Raw genomic sequence first — 26,554 nt, 5'->3', positions numbered from 1 at the left:
ATCGAACAGGATGAAATAAATCATTTTCATATGAGTATTTTGTTTGTTTATTTATTTATTGCTAATAGCTTTCTATTTTTTTTTTTTCATAAGAAGAGTTTGAAACTAAATAATTTTAGGCTCTTATATATCTTTCTTTGTAAAAACGATAAATCAATTAAAGGCTCTAAAACTTTGTCATAATCATACCCACCCGTCTCAGTTCAGAAATTACATTAAAAAATACCTTCACGGTTTTTTGTTTTTTGTTGGTTTTTTTTGAAATTGTGTAATTTTTTCACCTCATTGATCAAAGTTTAATTCAATTATACGCAAGACGATGTGAAGCCTTTGTGTGTTCTTAATTCTGCGTTTTGTATACAGTCAGTGAATGCACCTAAGGATAGATGACTCAAGTACTTAAGACATAAGTAAGCTGAACCTAGTCCAGTAATAAAATAAAACGTGACTCTGAAAGACTCCGTTTTCCTTTGAATTTATAAAACAGAGGTTTTATTTATATTTAAATTTTAATGATTTAATTAAATGTATTATTGTTGTTATTATTATTATTGTTATTATACATTTTTATTTCATTTCATTGGTATTTATTGAGTTTGTTTGTTTGGTTTTTTAAATTATTTTTTATGTTTCCATAAATGTATCCTGTATCCTTTTATTTTGATAGCAACTGTGGAAGTCTTTGTTTTATGATGAATTATGTCAGAAAACCTGCGAACAGAACTTTTTATTATGTTGTACTAATGTACTATTATTAAATTCATCACTTCAGTAACGAATTTTATACACCGAGGAGTCTTGGAGTTAATTTCACGATGAATAAATCGAGTGTTATTGACAAATGGAGGCTTTTACTTTGTAGAATCTGTTCCGTTCAAGTTTGACAGTGCAGGGGGCGTGTTGTTAGCTGTTAGCCTGCGTGCTAACCGTGAGAGCTAAAGTTGACTTTCACTTTCTGAAGCTGGGATTCTGTCAGCGGGATGAACCGGGCTTCCAGGAAAACGAAACTGGACGCTGTCACCGCTGACGCTAACTCATTTTAGCTCGTAGATGTCGTTATGTAACTCTTTTTGGTGGCGATATTGACAACTTTTAGCGCAAAGTTTCGCCCCGCTTGACGTCCAAAACACGCAGGTATCTTTAGCGGCTAGCCCCCTGCTAGCATGGACGGCGGCGGAAGCATGCAGAGTGTTGACGAGAGGGGTGTCGAGAAATTAATGGATGACTACTTGAAATCGATCGGTTTGCATCGGAAGAAGATAGCCAAAGACGGGTCCTGTTTGTTTCGGGCTGTCGCCGAGCAGGTAAAACGGGAAAACTACAGAAAATGCTAACGTTAAGTAAGTTTTTAGCTTAGCACAGGTGAGAAGCTGGGCTTGGTCTGTTTGGTGTGCAGCTGCGATGTCCTAATGTTAGCCGAACAAAAGTTATGCCCACAAACTCTGGTTTCAGCTTAGACTCAGACCTACATGTACAAATGAATAAACTTTAAATGATGAAAATTTTTTTAATTGCGGCTTTTTTAAATCGTACTTCCGGCTTGTTTACCCAAAAGTGTCTCTGCTAGGCTTCTGACTGCAAAGGTCAGCTGTTTACAACTTCTTAACGAATTGTAAATGTAATATTTCCACGATATATGTGAGAATATTGATATTAAGTATGTCTGTTTGTGTTTATTGTTGACCTTTGACCCCTCCTGTGTAGGTCCTGCATTGCCAAAGCCTTCATACTAAAGTCAGGGCGAAGTGTGTGGAGTTTCTGAAGCAGAACAGAGACACCTATGAGGCGGTATGTACAGTGTCACCAAAATAAAACAACATCATGGGAGGGCAAAGTGGTTTTACTTTTCGAACTAGAAAGTAGATTTGTGGTAAAAAATAGCTGCCAGGGAGTATTTTTTATTTACTGAATTAGAATTCATAGAAAGGAGGAGAAAATTGTGTTAAAAAGAAACTGAAACCATATTGTGTGGTTTAAAAAGTAACTAAAGGGAAATACTAAACAGGTTTATTGGTTTAAGCAAACTTGTCAACCCAGTATTCAACGGGAGGCTTTGGTGTTGATGTTTATTGACACTGGGATGTCCATGTGTCGTGAGATAATCTATTTTCATTGTAATATCTTTTGTAAACTTCTTAAATCTGCTCCTGGAAAATGACACTCACACGATGATGATAAAAAACGACTACAACAAACACTGAAACTAGTCAAACTAAACTGAAACATGCAAATGCCCTGGAAACTAAAGTGAAAGTCAAAGGGTAAAACTTCAATAACTGCACTCATACCTATGAAAAGACATCAAAAACCACAGAATTTAGAGTCAGTATATCATATAGGTTGGACACTGTGTATATTTTTGTACATTACGGACAATTTCAGTTCTTTATCTACACATTTACCCATGTATACACTTACCGGCTGCTTTATTTGGTAGTACAGGGTTGGATCCCCTTTTGCCGTCAGACCTGCTTTAGTACTTTGTGGCACAGATTCAATAAGGAGCAGGAAACATTCTTCAGAGATTTTGGTTCATGTTGATATGATGGCATCATGCTGATTTCCTGCTCAACCGCATCACAAAGGTGCTCTACTGGATTGAGATCTGTGGAGGAAAAGTGTTGAGAAAATATTCTGAACCCACTATCTAAATGTTGCAGCAGAAATCAAGACTCGCATTAGATCAGGTGATATTTCTCCAGTCCTCTGTTTACCGTTTTTGGCGAGCCTGTGTTAATTGTAGCCTCAGTTTCCTGCTCTTAGCTGACAGGAGTGGCACCCAGTGTGCTCGGTATGGTTTCATGTGTTCTGCATACAGAGATGCTCTTCTGCATGCCTTGGTATTAAGGGTGTCATTTGAGTTGCTGTTGCCTTCCTATCAACATGAAGCAGGCTCTCCATGACATCATCAAGGCATTTTTACCAAGAGACCTGCTGCTCACTGGATATTTTCTGTTTTTGTTTTTGTTTTTTCGGACCTTGAAACCACAGAGATCGTTGTGCTGAAAAATCCCAGCAGATCAGCAGCTTCTAAAATACTCAGATCAACAACCATGCTGCGTTCAAAGTCACTTGAATCCACTTTCCTCCCTGTCCCTGGGCTCAGACTGAACTTCAGCAGGTCATCTTGACCAGTGTACATGCTTGAATGCACTGAGCTGCTGTCATGTGACCGGCTGACTAGATAATTGTTAACAAGCAGGAAACAGGTGTACCTAATGAAGTGGCCAGTGAGTATAAATTCAGCTGGTGATATGTACTTCAATGAGGCGGCTCGGTTTTGTCCCACCCGTGTGTTATAATTAATCCTGGGAGGTGTAAACATTAGACTTCGAACTAATAAATTACATGAATAATAAATGTAGAGGTGCTTACACCATGTTTGCTCAGCACTGAGAATTTGAACTTATATTTAGAAGTAATTTTCACTAAGCATGTGATTGCATTCTCCATCTGTAACCTGTTATTGTAACTGAGAGGTTGTTATATTGTTTTAATGTATCAAAGTTTAGTTAATAACGTTTATTTCACTATTCAGAGACGTTCAGTTGTAATTTATCTTCATGATGGTGTGGCTGGTGGTTGTCGGGGACTTCACAATAAATCAAAACAAATGCGTCCCGAGTCTTAATAAGCAGATGTACCGAAGCCTCCTGACACTGTTTGTCTTGACAAATGTGACGATGCTGAGGAAAGTTAATATTTCTGGTATTTTTAGGGTTTGTTTTTCCTCTTAAAGAGCCGGACCGAGCTGTTATTCAATTGCAGTCGAGTTAATCATAAGTCTGTAAAGTAAGACAAGTAAAAACGTGAGAGAATTTAATTTTTTTTTTCTTTTTGTTTGTTTAGTTTAGCTTTATTCTCTGTAATGACGTCACCCTGTGGCCTAACATTGAGAAAAGAAGCTGCTTTTGCCTCTCACACAAACTGCAACTTCTCTATTTATAGCAGAAAACGTGTGAAAGCTCGAGCTTTCGGTCTTGTTTTAATGCATGAGCTGCACGTAATCATGATCCTGCTCGTTATTTTTTTATACTAACCGGTGCTTAGTTTAGTTGATAAATAATATAAATTACCAAGTTTCTTTTTTTTAAATGTCATGTTTTTGTTTTCAACAGCTGAGAACTGAAAGTTAGTGAGTTCACACCAAATGTGAGACAGAAAAGGCTCAAACGTTTCCTGTCTGAGAGCAGATTTTTGGCTGGTTTTGGACCCTCAAACTGCTGTCGAGGAGTCGATTTACTCTTCTGTGAATCACAGATCACGGTTGAGTGACTCTGCGGGTTTTCACTCCCTGAGTGACACATGAGGAGAAAATGAAAGCAAAAGCTGCTGCTGGTGTTTTTTTTAATAGTGGTGATAAACTCGCTCTGCTGCAGGGCTTTACTACATTTCCCAGGATGCCTTTTGGGCAGCTGGCAGAGCAGGAGCTGCGAGCTGCTGTCAGAATGGGGCATAGAGGTGGATCAACAGCATTAAAGCTCCACCTGTCATGTTGCTGTCTTCACTTCCTGAAGGAGTGGAAATGTTTTAGGTCCCTTTTCATGTAAAAACTTTTAAATAATTTCTTGTGTGTGTTTGTTTGTTTTTCACTTGTTTACTTCTTAAATATCTTGATGGAGGGAGTACAGTCTGATAGATTTTTTTTCTAAATTCATTTTTAACCTCCTAAGACCTGAACTCTTCCATGGCATGCATTTTTAATTTCTCTTTAATATTTGGGCACATTGGGGCCCGATGAATGTAAAAACAAAGAATTACCAGATTTTTTCTTTTTACCAAAATTTGTTTCTAAGAAAAATTAGATCCACATATGAGGATATTCATTTAAAATATCTATAGGACAGTGGCAGTATAATGTCCTTGTAAGTGGATATCAGGTCCTTGTAGAGCAAAATTAAGTATTTTGGTCTAAATAACCCAAAATGTGATGTCCACATATGTGGACGCCAGGTCCTAGGAGGTTAAAAATATCTTTTGACAGCACGTCATTGGCTAAACGGCTAAATTTAGTTACCTCTGACTGCGGTGTTTTAGGTTTTGTGTGGCCTGGTCGGCTGTAAACATGTTTATTTCTGCTGCAGAGTTAAACATGGTAACACTGGAGTCTGTGGGGACAGACTCGCGTATCCTTTAGAGGAGGTTTTATTTTGGCTTTGTTTTCAGCCTCACACATCATGTTTGGGTTTTTTTTATAACTGGGAGAACTGAGGAAAAAAATTGCCTAAAAAAGTCACTGTTGTTTTTGTTTTGCAGTTTATTGAAGGTGACTTTGAGGATTACCTGTGCAAGCTTCAGGATCCACAGGTAAAAACACCACACGCTCTTATTGTTCTCACATGCTGGGTCATTTTAATATGAAAGCTCATAAAGTTTCTCTGTTTTCCAGCAATGGGTGGGAGAGGTGGAGATCAACGCGCTGGCCGCCATGTACAAGTGAGTGAGATCAGAGGTCTCTGAACAGAGAGCTGCACTTTAACTCGACAGAAAGCCTAGTGGGAGTTCCCACAGTGTTTGAGATTTATTTAAGTATTCACTGTGGATAATAAAGCTTTACGCTCACTGGCCACTTCATTAAGTATACCTATTTAAATGCTCGTTAACACAAATGTCTAATCAGCCAATCACATGAAAGCAGCTCTGTCTGTTTGTGTGGAGAAATGGTGAAGACGACCTGCTGAAGTTCAGACTGAGCATCAGAATGAGGAAGAACGGTGATTTAAGTGACTTTGAGCATAGTGTGGTTGTTCGCCTGAGTAGTTCAGAAACTGCTGATCTGCTGGGATTTTCCCCGACAACCATCTCTGTGGTTTACAGAGAATAATTCAAAACTGACAGAATATGCAGAGAACGCCTTGTTTATGTCAGATCTAAGAGGAGAATGCTGATAGGAAGGCAACAGTAACCCACATAAGCACTCATATTCCAACCAAGGTATGCAGAAGAGCATCAACACATTAAACCATGAGGCAGCAGAGGCCCACACTGGGTGTCACTCCTCCCAGCTAAGAACAGGAAGGTGAGGCTGAAATTCACACAAGCTGAACAAAAGTGGACAGTAGACGATTGTCTGGCCTGATGAGTCTCAATTTCCCCTCCAACATTCAGATGGTAGTGGTTTCTTAACCAGTTTATTATACTTACTGGCCTCCACAGTCACCAGACATCCAACAGAGGACCTTTAGGACGTGGTAGAAGTAACAGTAACTGTGTGATGCTGTTGTGTCACTGAAGCCAAATCTCTGAGGATTGTTTCCAGCAGCCTTTTAAACCTCTGCCACGAAGAATTAAGGCAAACAGGTCCAGTCTGGCACTAACAAGGTGTATCTAATATAGTGGCCAGTGCAAATGTGATACTTGGATATTTTATTCACATAGTAACAATAATCACTAATTTATGAGACATTTATATTTTGTTTTGTTGTTAAAAGCTAAAATCACCTCTGTCAGCATCCAGGTTTTAAACTAGTGTTTTTGAGTGTGTGCTGCTCCGAGCTTTCCTCCTCCAGTTTCATTGGTGCAGGTGATGAACAGAGGACCAATGCCGTGTGAGGTGTTTTTGATCATATGGCAGTGCAGTTTCTAAGCTCCGATAACGATGTGTGCAATGTTCCTAGTGACACTGTACTGCCACAGCTCAGATGATTTTGATGAAAATGGTCGTAACTCGTTGTCTGTGGCTGTAAAGAGGCGCCACGTTTACTTTTAGAAGGTTTTGAAGCTGAACTTGATGAAAATCTTTTGCCCCCATGACCTGGACGCAAATGAGCAGAAGAGAATAGATGGATTATATTTGGGTTTTTACCCCCTTAGCTGTAAAAGACTGATGGGGTATTGTTGTCATGACAAGTCTTGGACGAGTTTGTATCTTGGTGACCTCGACCTCAAGGTCAAAGGTCAAGTTTTCTGAAAGTCTTGCGATAACTGAAGAAGGAAGTCACCAAAGATTTTCACTTTCAAATGGCACTAGCATCTAAACGGAGGCTGAGGGGCAGCGCTGCCAGCTGTTTTGGGAAACTGCACGTAATGAGACAAATAACGTTTATTTTTATTTAGTTTAAAGATGTGCATTTAAGTTTTCTAAGACACCCAGACCTTCACCTTTTGTTTGGACGCACAGTCTGAGATGTTCACGGAGTTTGACGATGATCTGCTTGTGAAATGTTTGTGAATGAGGCTCGGGGGTCTTAACAGGTCGGGAACGACCATCAGTCTGTCGACACGGCAACACTTAAACCCTGAGTTAGGCTTTAAAGGGCAGCCCGTCGGGAATGCTCATCTCAGTCAGATATGAAGCAGCATCCCGAGGTGGCGGTGAAATCATCCGAGGTGTGACAGCTTTGACTCTCTGGGTCCAAATGTGTGGAAGCTCGTCCTCATTTATAGTTGGAGGAATCTGCGTTCCTGCCCCCGAGTTTAGCATCACATGGTGAAAACGATGAGTCACCACAGCTTCGTCATCTCATTTCATCCTCTCCTCTCTCTCTTCGTCTCTTTTGATCTCTTCCTGCAGGAGGGATTTTCTGATCTTCCAGGAGCCCGGCAAGCCAGCCGTCAACATCACAGGCAACAACTTCCAGGACAAGGTGAGATGGACGCGATCGGCCGAGCGTTTAGTTAGAGACACGATTTGCATTTCCTGTCGGAGGAAAACTTTCAGAAAATACAACAAGCTGTCAGGCGGAAGCTTTGAGACGCTAACAACGATTTTTCAAACGGCACAGCTTGCTATTTTGTCTTTACCGGACATTTTAAAGCAGGGAAAAGAAAGATCGGTACATCCCGAAGCCTTTCAGGCTCTTCTCGCTTCAATTTCCACTCTTTTATTTACTGAAGCCGAACCGTTTGTTTGCCTCTACAGGTGCAGCTGTGCTTCCTGAACGGGAATCACTATGACAGCGTTTATCCCATCAGCCGGATCAAGAACACCGCACTCTGCCAGTGTGAGTGTCTGTGATTTCATTTGTTTGTAAAACAAGGACACTGGAAAAGAGTTTAACCGATCCTGCAGATCCTCTCAGGGAGGATAATCATCACTGAAGAGAAGTCTCAGTGAATTCATAACAAACAGATGAGAACATCAATCAAAATGCGGGCACTCAACAGAGAAAATGAGACCACATTATAAACCAAACACCACATAGTCAGGGTAAGGCTGCGGCACTCCGAGGAAACCCTTTCAGCTCAAATCTTCATAACACTTCCCTTAGTCAGTGTGCAAGAGGAGCAGCGTGAGTCACTAACCGCGCTGCACAAACTGGTTTTGTCTTAACTCTGCTAAAGGTGAACAATCACAGGAGAGCCTGGAAAGCCTCTGAGATTCATGCTGCTGTGTGTCCAGCGTTTAACACTGATGTCTCTGTTTGACATCTCTAACAGTAGCTGTCGTCTAATTACTGGCCGTTAATTTGATGTAACGTAAGCTTGTAGTGTTTCCTGTAGCGTAAATCTGGGTTTCTGAAGTCCAGCAACCCGACAAAACTGACACTTTGCAGCATAAACACAGAATTAAACTCAGTGTGTGAACAGCTCGCAGGTGTCTGCTGACTCAGAACGTTTTCTGTACTACAGACTTGATTCACTTCACTCACCCTGTCACAGACACACATTCATGCGGCACTTTATCTAACATTACAACACAGTCAAAACGTGGGGGTTCAGGATACTTGGACCAAAGGAACAGATTGATCTTTCGATCTTCTGGTTGGTAGATGCTTTACTGCCTGAGCCCTCGTATCACTTTCCCCCTTAAATCTTCACCTCGGGATCATCTATCAAACGTATTTGTTACCTCTGACGTGAAGGTCAAGTTTTTTATGTAGCGTTCTGTCTGTGTTGTAGGGGTGTAGAGTGGGGTCATGGCCCACATCCACCCAGCGTGTCTCACTGAGTAACAGCTCAAACATAGTTCAACATGGCAGCCCGAAACTCCCCTGACGTCATTTGTGTGCGACAGAAACACAACACAGCAATGGAGGACATCTAAAATCCACCTTGTTGCTGGACCACGATGTTGTGGTGCAGCCGTCTTCCTCATCGTCGGGTTTCAAAAATTCTTGTGAAGGCGTTACGCTCATGACTCATATGGTGTTTTCACTTCTTGGCCAATCAGTGACATTCCGTCTTTTGACTCGGCACATTTGAAACCCTGGCTGAGTAGGTACCGGATAATATCAGCTAATGGCCACATGGACCGAGCAGCAGGTATACCTACACCCCGATGCCCTCCATTGTTGTGTTTGTGTTGCGTACAAAGAGCTTGTGGGGCTTTCGGGCTGCCTTGCTATAACTGCTTCGCCTACATTGAGGTTTCGCTCAGTTGTAATAGAAAACGACTGAAACAAAGTAGAGTGAAGCCAAGTAGATGCCAGTGGAAAAGAGACTACAGGCTATTCTTCATATAGGCCCGCAGCAGGGGTCTAATGCTTTGTTAAAAAGGTGGCAGTCAAAGTAGAGGCTCGCCCAACATGACAGTCTTTTATTATTATGTGATTGTTCATCATAATCAATCCATCCACTTAAATGCAGCCTACAAAGACAGTAGGGCTGCCACAAACGATTATTTTGATAGTCGACTAATCAGATCATGCATCCATTGGATGTACAGCGTACAGCTTACAACAGCATGCATCTGCTCTTATATAACTATCATTAGCTTACAGCTTCAAGTGTTTAAGGTATGTGCTAACTAAAAATAAAGACAAGATGATAGTTTGTTAAATTTTAATGACATTTGCATATTGTTTCGGTGAAGTTTAATAAACTCATTGTTATCTAAAATATAACAGGACACCGGAGTATATTCTCAAGCATCTCACACTTCTGATAATCAGCTGTCTGCTTGACGTTTATTCAGCTGTGTAAAAACTATAACTTTAATCTCAGCCTAACCGATTTACTCAGGAACAAATAAAATACTAAAAAAAAGGCCAAACAATAACATTGTTAAGTTATCTAAGTGACTTATATATGTTTAACCTGAGTAGCGAAAGACGGCGATGGGTTTTAAAACGATGTGCCGGGAGTCCGGTGTTCTCACGGCTCTAGTGAGCCTTGCCCCCGGATAGCTATCAAGCTGGTGGGTAACAGACGTCTCCGAAAACGTCGGAGCGCTTTTGAAAATATGTGGTGTCTTGATAAACTGAGCAGATATTTGAGGTTTACACAGCTACATTCTCGCCTGAAAATATGTTAATCGTTTATTTTGTGACCCAGAAAGAATAATAAGAGTAACATTAAAACTAAGTAGCTGCCGCCATTGTTGTAAACTGAGCAGGGCCGCGCTATGAATTCTGGGACACAGCTCCTTCTTCTTCTTCGGGGTTTAACGGCAGCTGGCATCCTTGTACATGCAGTGCTGCCATCTTCTGTTTCAGTCCGTTATTACACTCTTAAATCCTACTACTTATTCCTGCGTCTTTTGTGATCTTACAAAGTTTCAAACGACGCGTCGACTATTAAATTAGTCGACGACGATTTTGATAGTCGACTAATCGTGACTAGTCGACTAATCGTGGCAGCCCTAAATGACAGTAAGTCAGTGATTACAGTTTAATGAAACTGAATGAGCCCACAGAGCGTGGGTTACCCATTCACTCATTTTTTTTTCTTAGTTCAAATATTGGATTTCTGTCTCGCCTCTTATCAAAAGTTAGACTTTAGTCTATAATTAGACCTCCTGTGATTCTCCTGCAGCCGTCCTGTACGAGCTGCTGTACGAAGGCGTGTTTAAGGTGGACCGCAGCTATTTGGGTTCCTGTCAGCGGATCGGCCGACCCGCCGACCTCCTGAGCGACGACTGCATGCCCGCCTGCGCCAGCAGCGACGACTCCGACCTGGATGTTGACGAGGCGCTGTGGTAAGAAACTGGCATCAAGCAACGGTTTATTCACCTGCATGATAACTTTTACTGTGAAGGGAAATGAGTCAAAATCCAGCAGCTTGTGCCTGATTTTTAGTAAACGAGCACTCAAACTTCATTTTTATTTACTGGCAGTGAATTCACAGGCTGCTGTTTTTGTTTACTTAATTTCCTCATCGTTATTGATTTACTTTTGTACACTAAAAACTGATTACCTACTTATTTGCACATATTGAAACTTTATTTCCTTTGTAAGTGTTCTCAGCTCCTTTTATCAAACACAGTAAAACTTTAAGGCTTTAATAATCTCATGATGTCTGTTTTTGTGGCTCAGGGTGGAAAATGGAGCCAGCTCTACTTCCACAAAACACAACCAAAGCTACAGGGTAACAATCATAAAACACATGTTTTATAACAACCACACAGGGTTGTACTGTCACTGAATTGTTTGTGTGTGTGTGTGTGTAACAGGGCCGTGGGCGTGGGCTGCCTCAGAGGGTGAGGCGATCTTTGAACCCGACATTGCTCAGAAATGTGGAGTACGATGTCTGGCACAAGTCCAAGAGAGGTGACACACCCAGAGACAGACACACACACACACAGAGAAAAACAAAGCATGCGTCTAAAAGTAGTCAGATCCCAGGGCGATGTCCAAAGAAACGACCTGCTTCACTATCAGTTTTGTCGTGTGTAAGTTCACACGAGGTCAACGTTATGATGAAACATGTTTGTTGAACATTTTCACAAGATAAAAATAACTAGAGCAACATGAGTTTAAAAACTAAAAATTAAATACACATTCTTGTGTTTACACATGTGCGTGGGCTGGAGGGATGTGTGGTATGCAGCACATTAAAAATGTAAGCAGCAGTCAGGAGTCTGATGGTCACGTATGGGTCAAGAACAGGAACCTTGGTGGGATGATTGAAGACAAGCAGTCCGGAAGACTGCTTAAAAGTACAGGCTGGTTTGCATCGGTTATAACCGGCCATGTTGGTGGAACTATTTCCTACAGTGGTCTGACAAAAGCAAACGCGAGGATAGTTTAGTTGGGGATTTGGCTGAGCTGAAAGCAAACCGATGTGAGCAGAGAGAGGAGAGAAGCCGACAGACACTGGTTCCTGTGGTGTTGCAGGGACGCCACTGTTAGAAATATGCTGGGAGTGCATGATGTGTATCTGTGCTGGTGCATCACACCTGAGTGAGTGCTGGTAATGTGTGGGAAGCTCCCACTGAAACCACAGAAAGCTCTCTGCAGGAAGTGTTTCAGGTTTCTCAGGTGTTACTGTGGTGCTGGATAAATGCTGGGAAACCCTGGAAAACTCAGACTGAAAATAGCAGCACAGACTCACTATTGAGATTTGTCGTCTTCTAATTCACGAGGGGGGCTTGGTTTTCTTTCGGGGCTGCTTCAAACTGCCTGCTGATCGTCAGACTGTTCAATGTGGACACTTTATTACAGAGTTGAATGTTTGGGACAGCTTTCAGTTATGGAATTCTGTTGGGATGTTCCAGATTCCTGAGAATTCCAAAAGACGGGAAAACACCTGAGGCTATAAACCTGCTGTGAAGCGCCAGTTATGCTGACACGGTTTATCAAAGCTGTCGTTCACTGCTTTTGATCCTCTACTGACTTTTGGATTGCGTCCTTCGTACATCAGTGATTATATAATATAAACTAAAGTCCTTCACACGCCGAACATGTAAAATTAGTGTGAATGTTTCATGCGTTAAAATCATTTTCAGACTCGCCTGATCTTAACTACAGCTGTTAACGCTGACTGCGTCACTTCACTGGACAGATTTGAGGCATTTATTTTTTCAAACCATTTTTTTAATCTTTTTTTCAAACACGAATAAACAGATCTGACCAATCAGAGCGCTGCATTTGGCAACAAGTCCGGGTCAGCCGGCTCTCTGAAACTATTTCTTTGCCAACAAGAGTTCAAACTTCCTCACGGCACGTCGGGGCTCGATGTCGACTACATTTTTACCTCTTGGCCGTAACTGATCAGGTGTAGTCACAACCCCAGTGGACCTGCAGGTGAGGTGGACACCTGAGTTTGTGAATGCAATTGACTCTGTGCACGAGAAAATGCTAACTTCCTGGTTTGAGACCGGATGTGGGGTTGTACATTTCCGGTAGCTTTACTTTGCGGTCAATCGCTACTGCGAAGATATCCTCCAAAATCATGTCCAAAACTCGAAAACGGAAAGATCGCGTTAAGTTACAAAGAGCAGAAGGTGGGAACACTCACCACTGTTGTGTCATAAAAAATCTAATGATCAATTTTGACGTTTAAAGAGTTTAGATGGATCAGTTGTTTACATCACTCAACACAAGCAGAACTGCATCACTGCAGCAGAAGACACATCGTCCACATTCAGAAGCACATCTCTGTATAGTGACTGGTCTCATGATTTAATAGGCAAATGTTCAGCATTCAAACTACAGGTGAAGAATAGTCAAACCAGATGTTTCCTCCGTTTTGTTGATATCAGCTAGTCAAGTACACACCCACACAGCATGTTAACAAACCGTGAAAAAAGCCACACAAAAAATGAACGATTGCTGGTAAGGGTTTCTATACATTAGTATTTACGAAGGGTATGTTGTGACTTACCTTCAAAATTACAGTGGTCCCTTGCTATAACGCGGTTCACATTTCACCTCGCTGTTTCACGGATTTTTTTAGTGCAAGTTTGCATGCTTATTTTTACATCACATTGTGTCCTGCGTCCTGATCTCTGCAGACGATCTCCTCCGTGATGTCTCTCCTGTACAGTACAGAATTGCTGCATCGATCACTAGCAGTGTGACTCTGAAGTGCAGTACTGTGTGTCCACGATGTCCACGAAACATTTTGCACCATCAAAAAATAAAATTGGATACTTGATTTCACCTATCGCTGGATATTTTTAGAACATAACACCCGTGATAAACGAGGGACAGCTGAGAAATATAACATTTGAATCGTTTTTCTCTTTTGCCCTGAGGCGCAGGGGAAAAAATAGACAAGTCGATGAACATCATTTACAGATATATTGGGTAAATGCCCGAGACATCTATAGAAATGTGAATCGCCGCTTGATTCATTCACTTGCTTAACTTGTTTTGGACCATAAACAGGGCGCGAATAGGACACCGGAAACAAAGCTCCCCACAGGAGTTTCTGCATCGGAAGTAGCATATGCTAACGTGCACATAGTCAATAACGCGAGAACGAGGCATGAATGAATCCTGATGAGGTCAGAGGGCAGAAGTGTTGAAGCTATGTACAATTTTAACATCTACTAAGAGAATGACTGGTACTGGCTCTGAGCGCCGTCCCGGCTTGTCGATGAGGCGGGACGTCTGTGCTCAGACTGATCGTTAAAGCGGAGGACCACTGCTCCACTTAGCTGGACACAGCTGTTGCTGGCAGGCAGCAGCAGCTGGATGTGATAACCTGTGTTTAAATATGCAAAACAGTGGCAGTGTAGCAGGTGGTGCAGAAGCTGAAAGTGTGACAATCAGCCGTGTTTTTGGATTTTGTAGGAAGATTGAAAACAGACGTCAGGATGGGGATAAAAGATCTGAAGGGGAACTTTGAACTCAAAGTGATCAGAAAATCATTTTTTTAAACAAAAGTTAAAAGTGAATGTTTCACGTTTTCTTTTCTTTTTTTTCTTTTAGCCCAACAGAAGATGGATTACTGCATCGCTGCTGGGATGCAGTTCACTGTAGGAGACCGCTGCCAGGTGTGTGTGTGTGTGTGTGTGTGTGTGTGTGTGTGTGTGTGTGTGTGTGTGTGTGTTGGATCGATCCTCCTCGAGTGCATGTTTCACACTGTTTGTGCGTCACCTGCAGGTTCGTCTCGAGGGAACCAATCGGCTCTACAGCGCCGTCATCAAGGAGGTGCCGGCCAATAACCAGCCAGTGACCGTTTACATAGAAGATCTGGGCAGGAAGTAGGTCGCACTAACAGCGCGCACACACGCTCAGCGTCGTGGAGGTTGCACAGACGTGACAAATCTTGTCATGTGTGTTTTAAGGCAGGTGGTGCCTTTGTGGTGTGTCCGCCCTCCCAGTGATGACAGCGGGTGGAGCAAGGTGGGCAACCGTGACAAGAGGCTCAGCAACGGGCACGGAGGAGGTGAACACGTGCGCGCGCACACGTATGTTACAGGTTTATTGCATGAGTGCAGTCTGTGGAAACTCTCTTTCTCCTTCAGAGTGGGAGGAGCGGGGGAGAGGCCGAGGAAGGGGGAAGTCCGTCGGGCCATCGTCGTCCTCTGGTTCTCAGGCAGCGGCGCCGGGCTCAGGTGGCCGCATGCTGAAGCAGCACTCCTGGCCCCCGCAGGCCAATGTAGAGGAGCAGGGCGGGGCCAAAACCAGCAGGTCAGTGTGTGTCATCACGTGTGTGTCATCGCTGTTTGTATCAGTGCAATGACACGATCCCTGAACCCCTCCTTCATAATCTTCCTCTATGGTTTATATAAAGCATAAATTCATCATTGACTGTTTTAGTTTATTTTTGTAGTTCTTTTCATTTTACGCTGCTGTTGTTGCTCTTTAGATTAAATAAAGTTCTTCTGCGTTTCTGTGTCTTTCTACAGGAAGTCCGTGGGTACGTCGGAGGTGGCGTTCGGCCTGACAGAGGAGCAGCGATTGGCCAAAGAGGAGGAGGAGAGGAACGTGGCGTTGGTGGAGATCCAGCTCAGAGACGAGCACAGCTTCCCCGCACTCGGCGTGAGTTTACATGAGGCTGATTTCATGATGGGTCCAGATAAACCTGAACGTCCTGCTGAGGCTGGGTCGCCCGGTTTGATCGCGTAACCCTTTTAGAAAGGCAGCGAGCTGATGTTTAAACATCTGGGGCCAGATTCAGACAGCGCAGAGAGGTGTGTTCAGTTTTACGGCTGAACGCAGACGCGGGCGGTTCATTTTAATATCGAGAACAAAAAGATGAGACTTTTTTCTTTCTTTGTTTTAATTACATTAAATAGTAGAGTTAGCAGAAAAAAACTGTGTGTTGCAAATGTGATTTAAATATTCTCCTCCACACTTTTATTTTATTTTTCTCCCGTTTTTTCTTTTCTTCACTGCTTCTGCTCCTCCTGTCAGCTCTGGCTTTGCTGTGTTACACATGTGAATAATGTTAAAAACACCAACAAGAGGAGCCTACAGAGAAAAGCACACCCAGACATGCACATGAAACGGGGTCAGTGCCTCTCACACGTGATCGTGTCACTGTGCTCTCTTTGTAAATACCAGCAGTGTCTTGTTTTTGTTTGCGCTGATGCAGCGTGTTACTAAACATGGCCGCTGGTGGTTACTGAAAACTTTAACAGGAAGTTAAAGCAGAACAAATCAAAGTCTCCTACAGAAGCAAGGTCAACAGAAGACGTGGAAACTCATCTGTAAGCTGGAGAAACAGAAGCCGACATGGATTCTGACCTGTCGACGAGCATGCAGGCGCCGTGTCGTAGTTTACTGAGAGTTTTATGTTTATTTTCTACCTCGCTCACCTCTGACTGCCAGACAGGAGTGTTACTCACATTTACAGACACTATTTTCACAGTTTCACTGCTTTGTTTGCTTTCCTTCATTTTCCTCAGTGTTGTGTTTCTTTGTCGAAGTATTGATGCGGACTCGGGGAACAGTGCATTGATGGGATACAGAGAAAACACAGCAAGTGGCCCATATGGTAAAAATGTTTAATGAGCTCCAGGCTCGCTGTTAGGACATGTAAAAGCCGGTGAATCAGAGCTGCTATTGGCTGCGTATCGGTGACGAAATCTGAAAATGTTCCTCAGAGGCTGATACATGACGCTCCGGGAAGGATGAGCGTTTGGATTTAATTCGTCATGCTCACGCTGTTTCTTGTTCAGCAGATGTTTTTCAGTTTTTAATGTTTCTAATGTTTGTTTTTCTCCCCTCAGTCTCAGCCGGGGACGCAGGGAGAGGGAGGGAAGAGGAAAGGAGAGAAGAAGCGATCTCAGAGGAACAAGACGGTGAGTTCAGACCACAAACGGACACAAACAGAGAGACATGTTATGATGCAGAAACGCTCTCAGGGCCATTTCCTCTGTCCGAATCAGCTGATGAGTTTGTAAACAGCTTTTTCCTCGCAGTTTGGTTTGTTTGCACACAGTGAAGTCCAAGCGGACCAGAATGCATCACTACAAACTACGTGAGAGCATTTCAGTCTGCTCATTGGCCTGATGCGTCTGGTGTGGAAGCAACTAAAGGAAATACAGGAAGAAGATGCTGTGTGAGAAAATGGAGAATTGATTCATTTCCCAGCTAGTTGGTATCCTGCACAGACCGCTGCACATCTGTAGGACCTTCCAGCAAAGAATACAAAAGAACCCAAGCTTACGGGGCGTGCTGTAGCTCAAGCTTATAGTAGTTGGGTTGGATCGCGTTCACACCATAAACGAACCGCTCTGTTCGTTGTGAACTGTACTTTGGAGGTGATATTCTCTGTACAGTGTTCACATCTGCACAGCCTCGTCAAAAGGGGAAAACTAGTTTGATTTAAACAGAGTAAACACCGCAGAGGTGCTAAAACACCCTAACATTAATCACCAGCACAAAAAGGCACCGCATGGTATGTGACATTGTTCACATTCAGCTGTGAATGATTTCGCCGGCTCAGTTAGTGCGTATAGGACTGCTAATGGGAGCAGCCGGTGAACATTCGTGTCGTCATTTAAGAGGTTTAAAAGCATCCTGGTGCCGAGGCTCAGTGATACACTGATGCTAACTTTATTTGTAAAGCACTTTTCACACAGACGACTGACAGAAGAAAAAGTGATGAAAGAAAATAATCAGCAGTGACACGAAACTCAAATTAAAAACACAAAACATCAAAGAAATTAAATTAAAATTGAAAAGCCTGCAAGTAGAATTAGAGTACATGAAATTAAATTGAGAACAATTAGAAAATGAGATGAAATGCTAATAAAGAAAATCAAATTAAAAAGCCTATCAGGAAGCTTTGTAGGAAAATTAGATTGCTGAATAAAAACTAAAATACTTGGAAACTAAAAACAATAAAACAGAAGATAAATACAAAATATAAGTTAAAATAAATTAAAAGAACTAATCACACGCTGTCAGCTCGTGAGGCGTTTGCAGTCCTCTGAAAACTACGTACACCACAGCATTCAGGAGCTTGTAGGACAAACTTTCTTTGACACTGTCCTTCTCTCACATCACTGTGCAGCAGTTTTGACCTGATTTTCTTTACAACGTTGCTTCCAGTCATTGAGGTTTGCAGACGGTAATTTATGCAAAGCTCTTAAGTTTTCACCACAGCCCTCCATGGACTCGTTTTTTTTTTAGCCATTTGGTTGTAATTTGCTTGGATCATCGTCCTGTTGCATGACAGTGTTTGTGTGTCAGACAGCTGACAGGCTCCTACATTTACACCAGAACACTTTTGTTTAAAGATGGCTTCATGTATGACTCAATGACTGGTGCCTGAATCATCATCCCTCCACCACCGCGCTGACTTTGTTCAGATGTAACATAAGCTGTGCTGCCATGCTCTTTAAGAGAGACGGCAATCGTTCCAACGAGAAATGATGTGAGAGTGAGACCATGAGGTGATTTTTAAATCAATAAAAAACCTCTGAAAATGAGAAAAAGCCTATGAGTGCACGAGTTCTCCAGAACTAGTTTGCTTCATACCTGGGACTTCAGTAAGGAAGCTCTATGTGGTCACTCCATATATGATCTATCAAATCTGAAGCTGAGCAGCTGTTTTTTCTGTGCATTTGGTCGTTAAATTGTTACCTGAGACCTTCAGGGACCGTCTGGAATTTAAAACCTGGAGTCTGACCGCTGCTGCTCTGTCCTTTTACAGAAGAGCCCCGTTGAAGATGTCAGAGCTCCGTCTCCTGCCGGGGACAAACCCAAACCCTCCACCCCACCTCTTACAGCAACCTCTACAACCACTACACCTGACACCATGACCAGCCCCGCCCTTCCTGCTGCTAGACCTTCTGACTCCACCCCCTCGGGGCTGAATTTTGTCAAGGCCTTGATGCCAAATGCGAGCCCCTCTGTCAGCCTGCCGCTCACTTCTGTAGCTCCGGCTGCTAAAACAAACACACCTTCCTACGCCTCAGCCACTGCTGCGCCGGGCTCTCCTCCTCCTCCTGCTGCTCCTCCTGCTGCTAAACCTTCTCCAAAAGGCGAAGCACCGCTGCCTCCCTCTGTCCCATCATCCGCCTTCTCCTACAGCACACCCGTTCTCCCCGCAGCTTCACCCAACTCCTCCTCATCCTCTAAACTCCCCCCTGCATCTGTTCTTCCTCCTAAGCCAACCACCTCTCCACCTCCTTCCTCCTCAGTTCCTCCTCCCACTTTCATCACTCCCATCGCTTCCCCACCCACAGCTGCACCAGGCTTCCCCGCTGCCCGCTCCTCTCCACCTATCGCTTCTCTCCTCCGCTCTCAGACTCCACCCTCCTCCTCCTCCTTAATTCATCCTTCAGCTGAAGTCCTGGAGGCTCCACCTGCTCCACCTCCAACCACAAGTAAGAAATCTGTTCACAGTTTCAGGCTCGTGTCACAGTTTAGAGCGCAGGCTGTCCACAGAAGTAAATACACAGATATTCCCAGACTGACACTGAGTAACAGATTTTCAGTTTAAACCAGTAAAAATTATTTTTAAGTTTATTTTGGGGGTTAAAATCCTTTTGAATCAGATGTGCCTTTCAAAATAAGAGCTTTGTTTATTACCATTCCAACATTTTTAGGGTTGCTCAGGTGTTTCAGGCTCTGGGTGTTTGGTAGTAAACAATTTAAATGATGGCTATAGCCAGTGTGACGAGGCTTTTTGGGGCTAGTCCTAGGGCTGCACGATTAATCGTTAGAAAATCGTGATCTCGATTCATACTTATGTGCGATCTCATTTCCAAATGACAACGATTTTAAAAAAGAAAAAGAAAAAAAAAAGACGACGATTGTACCGCATTTTGATCCGGGACGTAATCTGCATGAAAACAAGCGCTCACTCTTCCTGCTCAACAAATGACAAGGGCGGAGCCTTATACCACGTGATACAGAAGCTGGCTGCTAAAATTGGCAGGGAAAAAACAACGGAGAGCACGTCAGGGATGATGAGAAAGTGACAGGAGAAAATCCGTCCCGGTCAACCACCCAAGCATCAATAACGGGAACCTTATACAGCGCTTCCCTATACCCGTCGAACTCCCGCAGGCACAAAGAAATTAGGGAGGCTATTACTTATCACCTGACCAAAGATATGGCTCCCATCAACACTGTGCAAAACGAGGGATTTAGGAAAATGATCAACACCCTAGACAAACGCTACACAGTGCCGTCCCGCAACTATTTTTCTATTGTTGCACTACCTGCTCTATACACGCAGCGTCGAGCAACGGTGGAGACGGAATTTCAAGCAGTACAACATTTTGTGGCAACGACAAAATGTGAGACATATTTTTTTTTTTTATGTTCAGTCTCAACTGTTACGCAGTTTATGTGCAGTTAATAAGTGCAAGAAATATTTATATTGGAAAAGAAAATCGTGAGAGAATCGTGATCTCAATTCTAAGCAAAAAAATCGTGATTCTCATTTTATGCAAAATCGTGCAGCCCTAGCTTGTACCCACCCAGCTAACAGTGAAAGTGGCCACACCCCTTATAATTCTCAACTTTAAGCCTTTATAAAACTCCAGCAGGTGACGTATGAAAGAAGAAAATACAGGTAGAGTTGTTCTGAAGGGTGAAATGATCCAAAGAAGCTGAATTGGATTTTTGTACTGTAACAGGTTTATTTCTGTTGTTGGGAACTTGAAGATTGTTTTTCAGTTTTCAGCGAGATTTTAATAAACATAAAGTGAAAATCAGTAACGTGATTAACAGATAACAAACATATTTGAAGTTTAATTGAAAGATATTAGTTCTCGCCCCTTAGTTTGTGCTTAATTTTGACTGTTTTGTATTTTTTTAGGCAGATAATTGGTAAATGTATCAGCAGCTTGCACGTCAGTAATTTACTTTGGTCTTCATGTCTTCTTTCAGATTCTTTACCAAAATCTGGAGGCCCTCTGATGCCATCTCAGGCTTTCCAAAGTGAAATTCCTCCACCTGAGGTCCAGACCCAGGTCTCTGTGCCCTCAGCTGAGGAACAAGCAGAGTCTTCTTTACCCCAAATCCAGAGTGAAAGTCAGGCTTCTCTACCACAAATCATGGGCCCACCCATGATGCTGAACGAGCCCCAGGATCAGCCGCAGTCTGCCACAGAGGCGCCTGTCCCGCCTCAGACTGACCTCCAGCCCCACATTCAGACCTCTTATCCCACTCCTGTGGCTTCCTACCCCCAGGTCTCCCTTCCCCACCCCTCCGCCCAGGCTCCTCACCCCTCCGAGGTCCCACATCCCTCCCTTTCTCTCTCTGCCTCCACCATTGTTCCCCAGACTCAAACCGAAGCCCCAGCACAACAGCACCAGTCTGCACCCGAGTCTCAAGCTCCACCTGCCTCCGAGAAGCCATCCCCACCTCACCCCCCTCATACTGCTCCTCCTCAGCCCCTCCCCGGACCCGTCCCCCTGCAGCAGATGTCCCAGCTCTACCAGGACCTCCTTTATCCCGGATTCCCCCAGGGAGAGAGAGGCGAGATAGCCGCGACTCCAAACCTTTCTTCCAACAAGTCCGGGGACGACCTGCCCACAGGTGAGCCACACCAAAGAGTCCTAAGATTATAAATAACCACGTCAACTGTCGCCATAGAAAACTGAACAATCAGATCAGCCATCAGAGCCATACTGTGTCGTACTCTGAGACTCACAGCTCTATATTCAAAGACGGTGCTGACTGTCAGAAGTGTTTCAGCAGATTTGAAAACATGAGAAAATATCCACATGCTTTAATTTAATCAGCACTGGACGTCCTACACGGACTCAGCTGGAAACACCTGTCCTTCCACAAAAACTGCTTTTGAACCATTTAGGCAAAGAAAATACTTTGTTCTGATCACAGATGTGCACGAAGGCCACCATACAGGCAGACTAGAGATTAGTTTTGTATGTTAATAGTCAGTGTTTTCATGGAGCAAAAGTAGAGGCTGCGATGTGTCAGCGCAGTGAGCAACACCATGAAAGAGATATCTGATCAGGATTTTGTAACCTTGTGTGTGTTTTGTTTTTTTCTCCTCAGATGTCAACATCTTGAGGTTTTTCTTTAACTTGGGCGTTAAGGTAAGACGTAAGCCTGGACCAACAGACACACAAACGCACACGTACAAGACACAGACCAGGTTTGGAGAAGAGGATGGAGGGTTGTGTTAAAATAAAAGCCCATCATCTCACATTTCCTGTTAACAAGTTGATTCATCGTGTGCTGTATTTTGGGAACATTTGGAATAAAAACAATACAACCACGTAAACAATGACTTCTGATGCGGCATGCCCAGTTGCCTAGCAACAGATATTGTTTACACAGTAAATTATGTGGTAAATTATGTAAAAATAATGCCAAGCACTACAAGATGTACTTTAATTTTATGAAAGTAATAAAACTTTTTTTAAGAGCTAAAAGTTATTTTTGATGCACTTTTAAGTAAAGTAACGAGGGGCTGATGCTGAGTCCTGCCTCTGCTCTCTTCCTCTACAGGCCTACTCCATGCCCATATACCCACCATACCTGTACCTCGTCCCCCTGCAGCAGGCCCATGCCATGCAGCCCAAGCCATCTTCCCGTTCCCCGTCCCCACAGTGCCTTCCCTCTAACACCCCTAGCAACACCCCTAGCAACACCCCCACCAACCCGCAGGAGGGCTATCCGCCTCACCAGTACCCTCCCACTGTAGCACCGGTGCCCTCTCAGTATGACAACCCGGCTGCGCTCGATGAGCCCCCCGGTCCAGCTGAACCCTCCTTCAACCAGGCCAGGTACCCCATCACCCAGCCACAACCCCCCAGGATGCCATGGCAACAGATGCCTCCACGAAACCCAAGCTACTCAGTTGGGTATCTTTCCCCACCTCCGCCGTACCCGGGTCCCCCGCCTTCATCTCAGGGTTACCACCCAAATCAGGGCGCGGGGGTCCCGGTGTACCCCACAGCCATGGGTCCGTACAGCCCCTCCTCTCTGGCATACCAAACTGCATCCACCCACCAGGAACTCCAGGTGAGCCAGGGGGCGATGCAGCAGCACCAGCTTCAGGCGATCAACGGGGACATCCACATCTCCGGTCCTCTGGAGAGCGCCGCTGCGCCTAACATTCCCACTACCAACAGTAACCGATCAGTGATGGTCCCATCCAATTATAGTAAGCAGGAATTCTGGGAGATGAAGTCCTTACATTTCAAGGTGTTATGGCTTTCTTTTAACTGTCAGGTGGAAATTTTTTTTAATTCATTTTGTTTTTCCTGATAGGCTTCAAGAGAGATCCGGGGGAGAGTTTGCCACGAGCAGTGCTCCTGGTGGATCCGCCACTTAACGACATGCCCATAGTACGTATATTTCTGAGCAACTTGATAACGTAATCAAATTAACTTCGAGTTTTGATTTTGAAACTAATATCTAATAAGTAGTTAGAAGTGGCTTTTATCTTTAAAAGATCACTGAAAGGCATCCTTCAATTTCCTGTAAGCCGGTGTTGGCTTTTATTATCAATTATCATTGTCAAATCATCTTGATGAGATCTTAAGAAATTGAGATCTCATCATCCCCCCCCCCTCCCACTAAAACCCATCCTTTAACATCCTGGTAACTAACTGGCTCTTGTATGTAAATCTGAGTGTTTAAAGAAACCAGTTAAATTTCTCTACCTTGTGGCTTTTATTTAGAAAGTCTGACATTCCAGAGTGTTCCTGGTAGCTTTTTATTACTAGGTGTTTTATTTTGAAAGTCATGCTGCATCTTATCCTCTTGTAACAGGACCTCCTTCTGTCTCGCTCTCAGGTTGCTCTGCTTTCTGATCCGCACTTTAAGGACGTCTCCATGGGAGCCATGAAAGGCAGCAGCAGCAGCCCCGGCTCTCCGTCGCAATACCGTCCCCGGAAACCGGTCCATGCCACCAACGTGTATGAACAGAGCCCGAGGGGCAGCTACATGAAGCCTGTCACCGTGACGGACAATCATTCTGTGAGCTGCAGCACGGAGGATGACTGGGAGGAGGTGGAGGGGTTTAAAACGATGGTGCCAAACTACAGAGGGCAGAGGAGGCCCTACAGAGGAAGAGGAGGGAGAGGAGGCAGAGGAAGGGGTGGCTACGATCCAACCAGGGACGTGTACAGAAGTAGACAGGAAAGAGATATGGGGGTGGGGTTTAACTATATGCAGCCTAACCCTGCCCACATGGGATGGGCTCGCGAGAAAAGGTATTAGCTCTGAGCCAATGAGAGAAGAGGACACAGGTGGTGATTTTTTTTTTCTTTCTTTCTTTTGCTTTTTTCTGGAGATCTGATTGGTGTAGACCGGCAGCCATGGAAATGCAGTGTGGACCCGAGTCGGAAAATCTATAACTCCATTTGTGTTTTGCTGCCTCTAAATCAACAAGCTTATTGCTTTGTATCAAAACATAAACACTATCCTCCTCTTTTCTTTTAAGTGCATTAGCATAGCATGTTAGCACAATTTCTTATCACTCAGACGAATGGATTCAATGAATGTCGAGCTCAAAGTTTGTTTACGAGGATTGTGAATGATTTAAAAAAGTTACCCACTGTGTTGACATGATGAATGTATGGGTTTCTTTACTGGTTGTGTTTGAGATTTTGGGAAATATGTTTATTAGCTTTCTTGCCTGAGAGGAAACGCTTTCATGTCTGTGGCAGTTTAGCTTAGCTTAGCATAAAGCAACGGAAAATCAGCGAAGACTTTGAGTAGCATTTTGCTACATTACAAAAAACAATCTAATGACACTGGCATAGAACAATACTCATTTCATAAAGATATATAGTAAAAAAGGATCAGTAAGGCATAAATTACAATTGCTATATAAATACATTTTAGTAACCCTCTTAAAACCATACTCTCCCCTCTATTTCTATTATCACGGTTTAATGCTAGCAGCGGGAAATCAGTTATGACTGTAAAGTATAATTTTCTATATGATCCATAAAAAAATTGCATAAAACCATACTCTTTCACTTGTACATATAGTTATTTAGCACAGCTTGGCAAAGCTTGTTAGCTAGCTTAGCAAAAAAACCTTGAGGTATAAAGTAGCATTTTCCTATTTCCTATATAAATCAGTCTTTTAGTAACTCTCTTAAAACCATATGTTTTTTAAAAAAAAATCTTTCCACTCCTATTTTTACATCATGATAGTTAGTTGAGCACAAAGCAATAGGAAAAGCCATGACTGTCGGGAGAAAGTTAGCATTTTTGTATATAAATAACATCTAATAAGTTAGCTAGCTTAGCACAGGTGAGCCCGTCAATCCCCAGATTCGGTTTTTGCATACAGTAACAAGCTTTAAATGGGCGTGCTCGGCTAGCTGTTTGTGCCCATGTCTCTATGCTAAGGTAAGCACAGACACAAAGCGCTCTGTCTGCTCCTCTCTCTAGAATTATTTGCAGAAGTCTTCCTCTGATGAGTCAAAGATAAATTTGTCGTGTTTGTTTTTTATGTCGTTATAAATACTGGGAGCTCAGTGGATCAGTGCGGGGGGGCAAAAAGCCAAGGGGAGCGGGCTGGAAAGGAGAGTAAGAACTGCTGCTGCTGTTAGCGCCCATCAGGCTGTTGGTCACTGTGAGTTGTGCTTGGACATTTTTCTTTCAGGTCCGTCTGCTGGTTTCTGGTCGTCTAACCTCAGATCCAGTGCCTTATGTTTGCTGAGTTTACTTCTCTGTGCTCGGAGAAACACTGCTGTATAGAACAAAAACGTGCTGTTTGGATTTGATTTTCTATGTGGTTAAATAAATAAACCTTTGGCTCAGATGCTGCCTCTGGAGCTGTTGGTTGGTTTTTGTGTGAGTAAAATTTCAGAATCTTTTAGCATATTATTAGCATATCGTAGTTACTATTGCAATGCACAACAAACTTCTTTACAAAAATATTGGGGAAGGGGGGGTGATCAGGTTTCGTGGGTTTTGATCATCGCCTGCAGTGCTGTGAAGAACTGATTCAGGTCATCAAACTTTATTATTAGACAAAGATAACATGAGTAAGTACAATGTGCAGTTTTTAAATGATGCAATGAAATCTCTGATTAACTACCTTGTTTTGAAAAGTTTAGCTCAATGTCACTTTTGGGCAGGTTCAACTTGAGAACAAGGGAACGTAGGAGTTTCATACTAAAAATCTCAGTGACCATAACCTCAATGCCAAGTTTTCTGAAATTCTTGTGACAGTGATAAGTGAAGGAGGAAGTCACCGCAAACATTACCATTTCCTTTTCTCTGTCTGCCACAAGGCTAACTCAGAGGCCTGCTTTGAATCCACCCTGAGGCCACTGACTGCACGCCGTCACAATAAACGCTGAAATAACCCCACACATTGTTTAATCTCTACTCTGGAGACCTCAACATGCCAATAACAGGTCACAGTTACAGCGCCACCCAGTGGAAGCGGGATGATATATGTATCATAACATCATCCAGCTAACATGAAACAAACATGACGGTCTCTGCACACCATGTGCAGCAACATGACTTAACTAGTGGGCTCAGGAAATGATAACTGGTAACAGGCATACACTAGTTGTTTATTTATAGCTGCT

At 43.2% G+C, this 26,554-nt stretch overlaps 1 protein-coding gene across 1 annotated transcript; it reads left to right on the top strand.

Annotated features, from left to right (window-relative positions):
- The first annotated feature begins 927 nt into the window (after window positions 1–927).
- Window positions 928–25,773, top strand: otud4 (OTU deubiquitinase 4). The gene is made up of 21 exons (XM_087833925.1): window positions 928–1,304; window positions 1,705–1,788; window positions 5,257–5,307; window positions 5,390–5,436; window positions 7,514–7,586; window positions 7,862–7,943; window positions 10,696–10,858; window positions 11,196–11,247; window positions 11,333–11,429; window positions 14,538–14,602; window positions 14,712–14,812; window positions 14,897–14,997; window positions 15,077–15,242; window positions 15,461–15,593; window positions 16,787–16,858; window positions 18,718–19,393; window positions 20,907–21,557; window positions 22,041–22,081; window positions 22,497–23,154; window positions 23,262–23,338; window positions 23,790–25,773. Exons 1-21 carry the CDS (start codon window positions 1,164–1,166, stop codon window positions 24,213–24,215), a joined length of 3,957 nt encoding a protein of 1,318 aa, XP_087690051.1. The 5' UTR covers window positions 928–1,163; the 3' UTR covers window positions 24,216–25,773.
- The last annotated feature ends 781 nt before the right edge of the window (window positions 25,774–26,554 follow it).

This window comes from Neolamprologus brichardi, chromosome 3 (genome assembly GCF_056152115.1).
Source record: "Neolamprologus brichardi isolate AB-2024 chromosome 3, ASM5615211v1, whole genome shotgun sequence".
Classification (NCBI taxonomy): Eukaryota; Metazoa; Chordata; class Actinopteri; order Cichliformes; family Cichlidae; genus Neolamprologus; species Neolamprologus brichardi.
Note: the sequence above shows the minus strand (reverse complement) of the source record. Positions and strands in the feature narration are given on the sequence as shown.

What these genes read in the sequence shown, in the direction of transcription:
- otud4 (XM_087833925.1), top strand. Translation starts at nt 1,164, where the DNA reads ATGGACGGCGGCGGAAGCATGCAGAGTGTTGACGAGAGGGGTGTCGAG. An exon ending in GCAAGCTTCAGGATCCACAG is followed by an intron (nt 5,308 to 5,389) that starts GTAAAAACACCA and finishes TCTGTTTTCCAG; the next exon opens with CAATGGGTGGGAGAGGTGGA. An exon ending in CTGGCACAAGTCCAAGAGAG is followed by an intron (nt 11,430 to 14,537) that starts GTGACACACCCA and finishes TTTTTCTTTTAG; the next exon opens with CCCAACAGAAGATGGATTAC.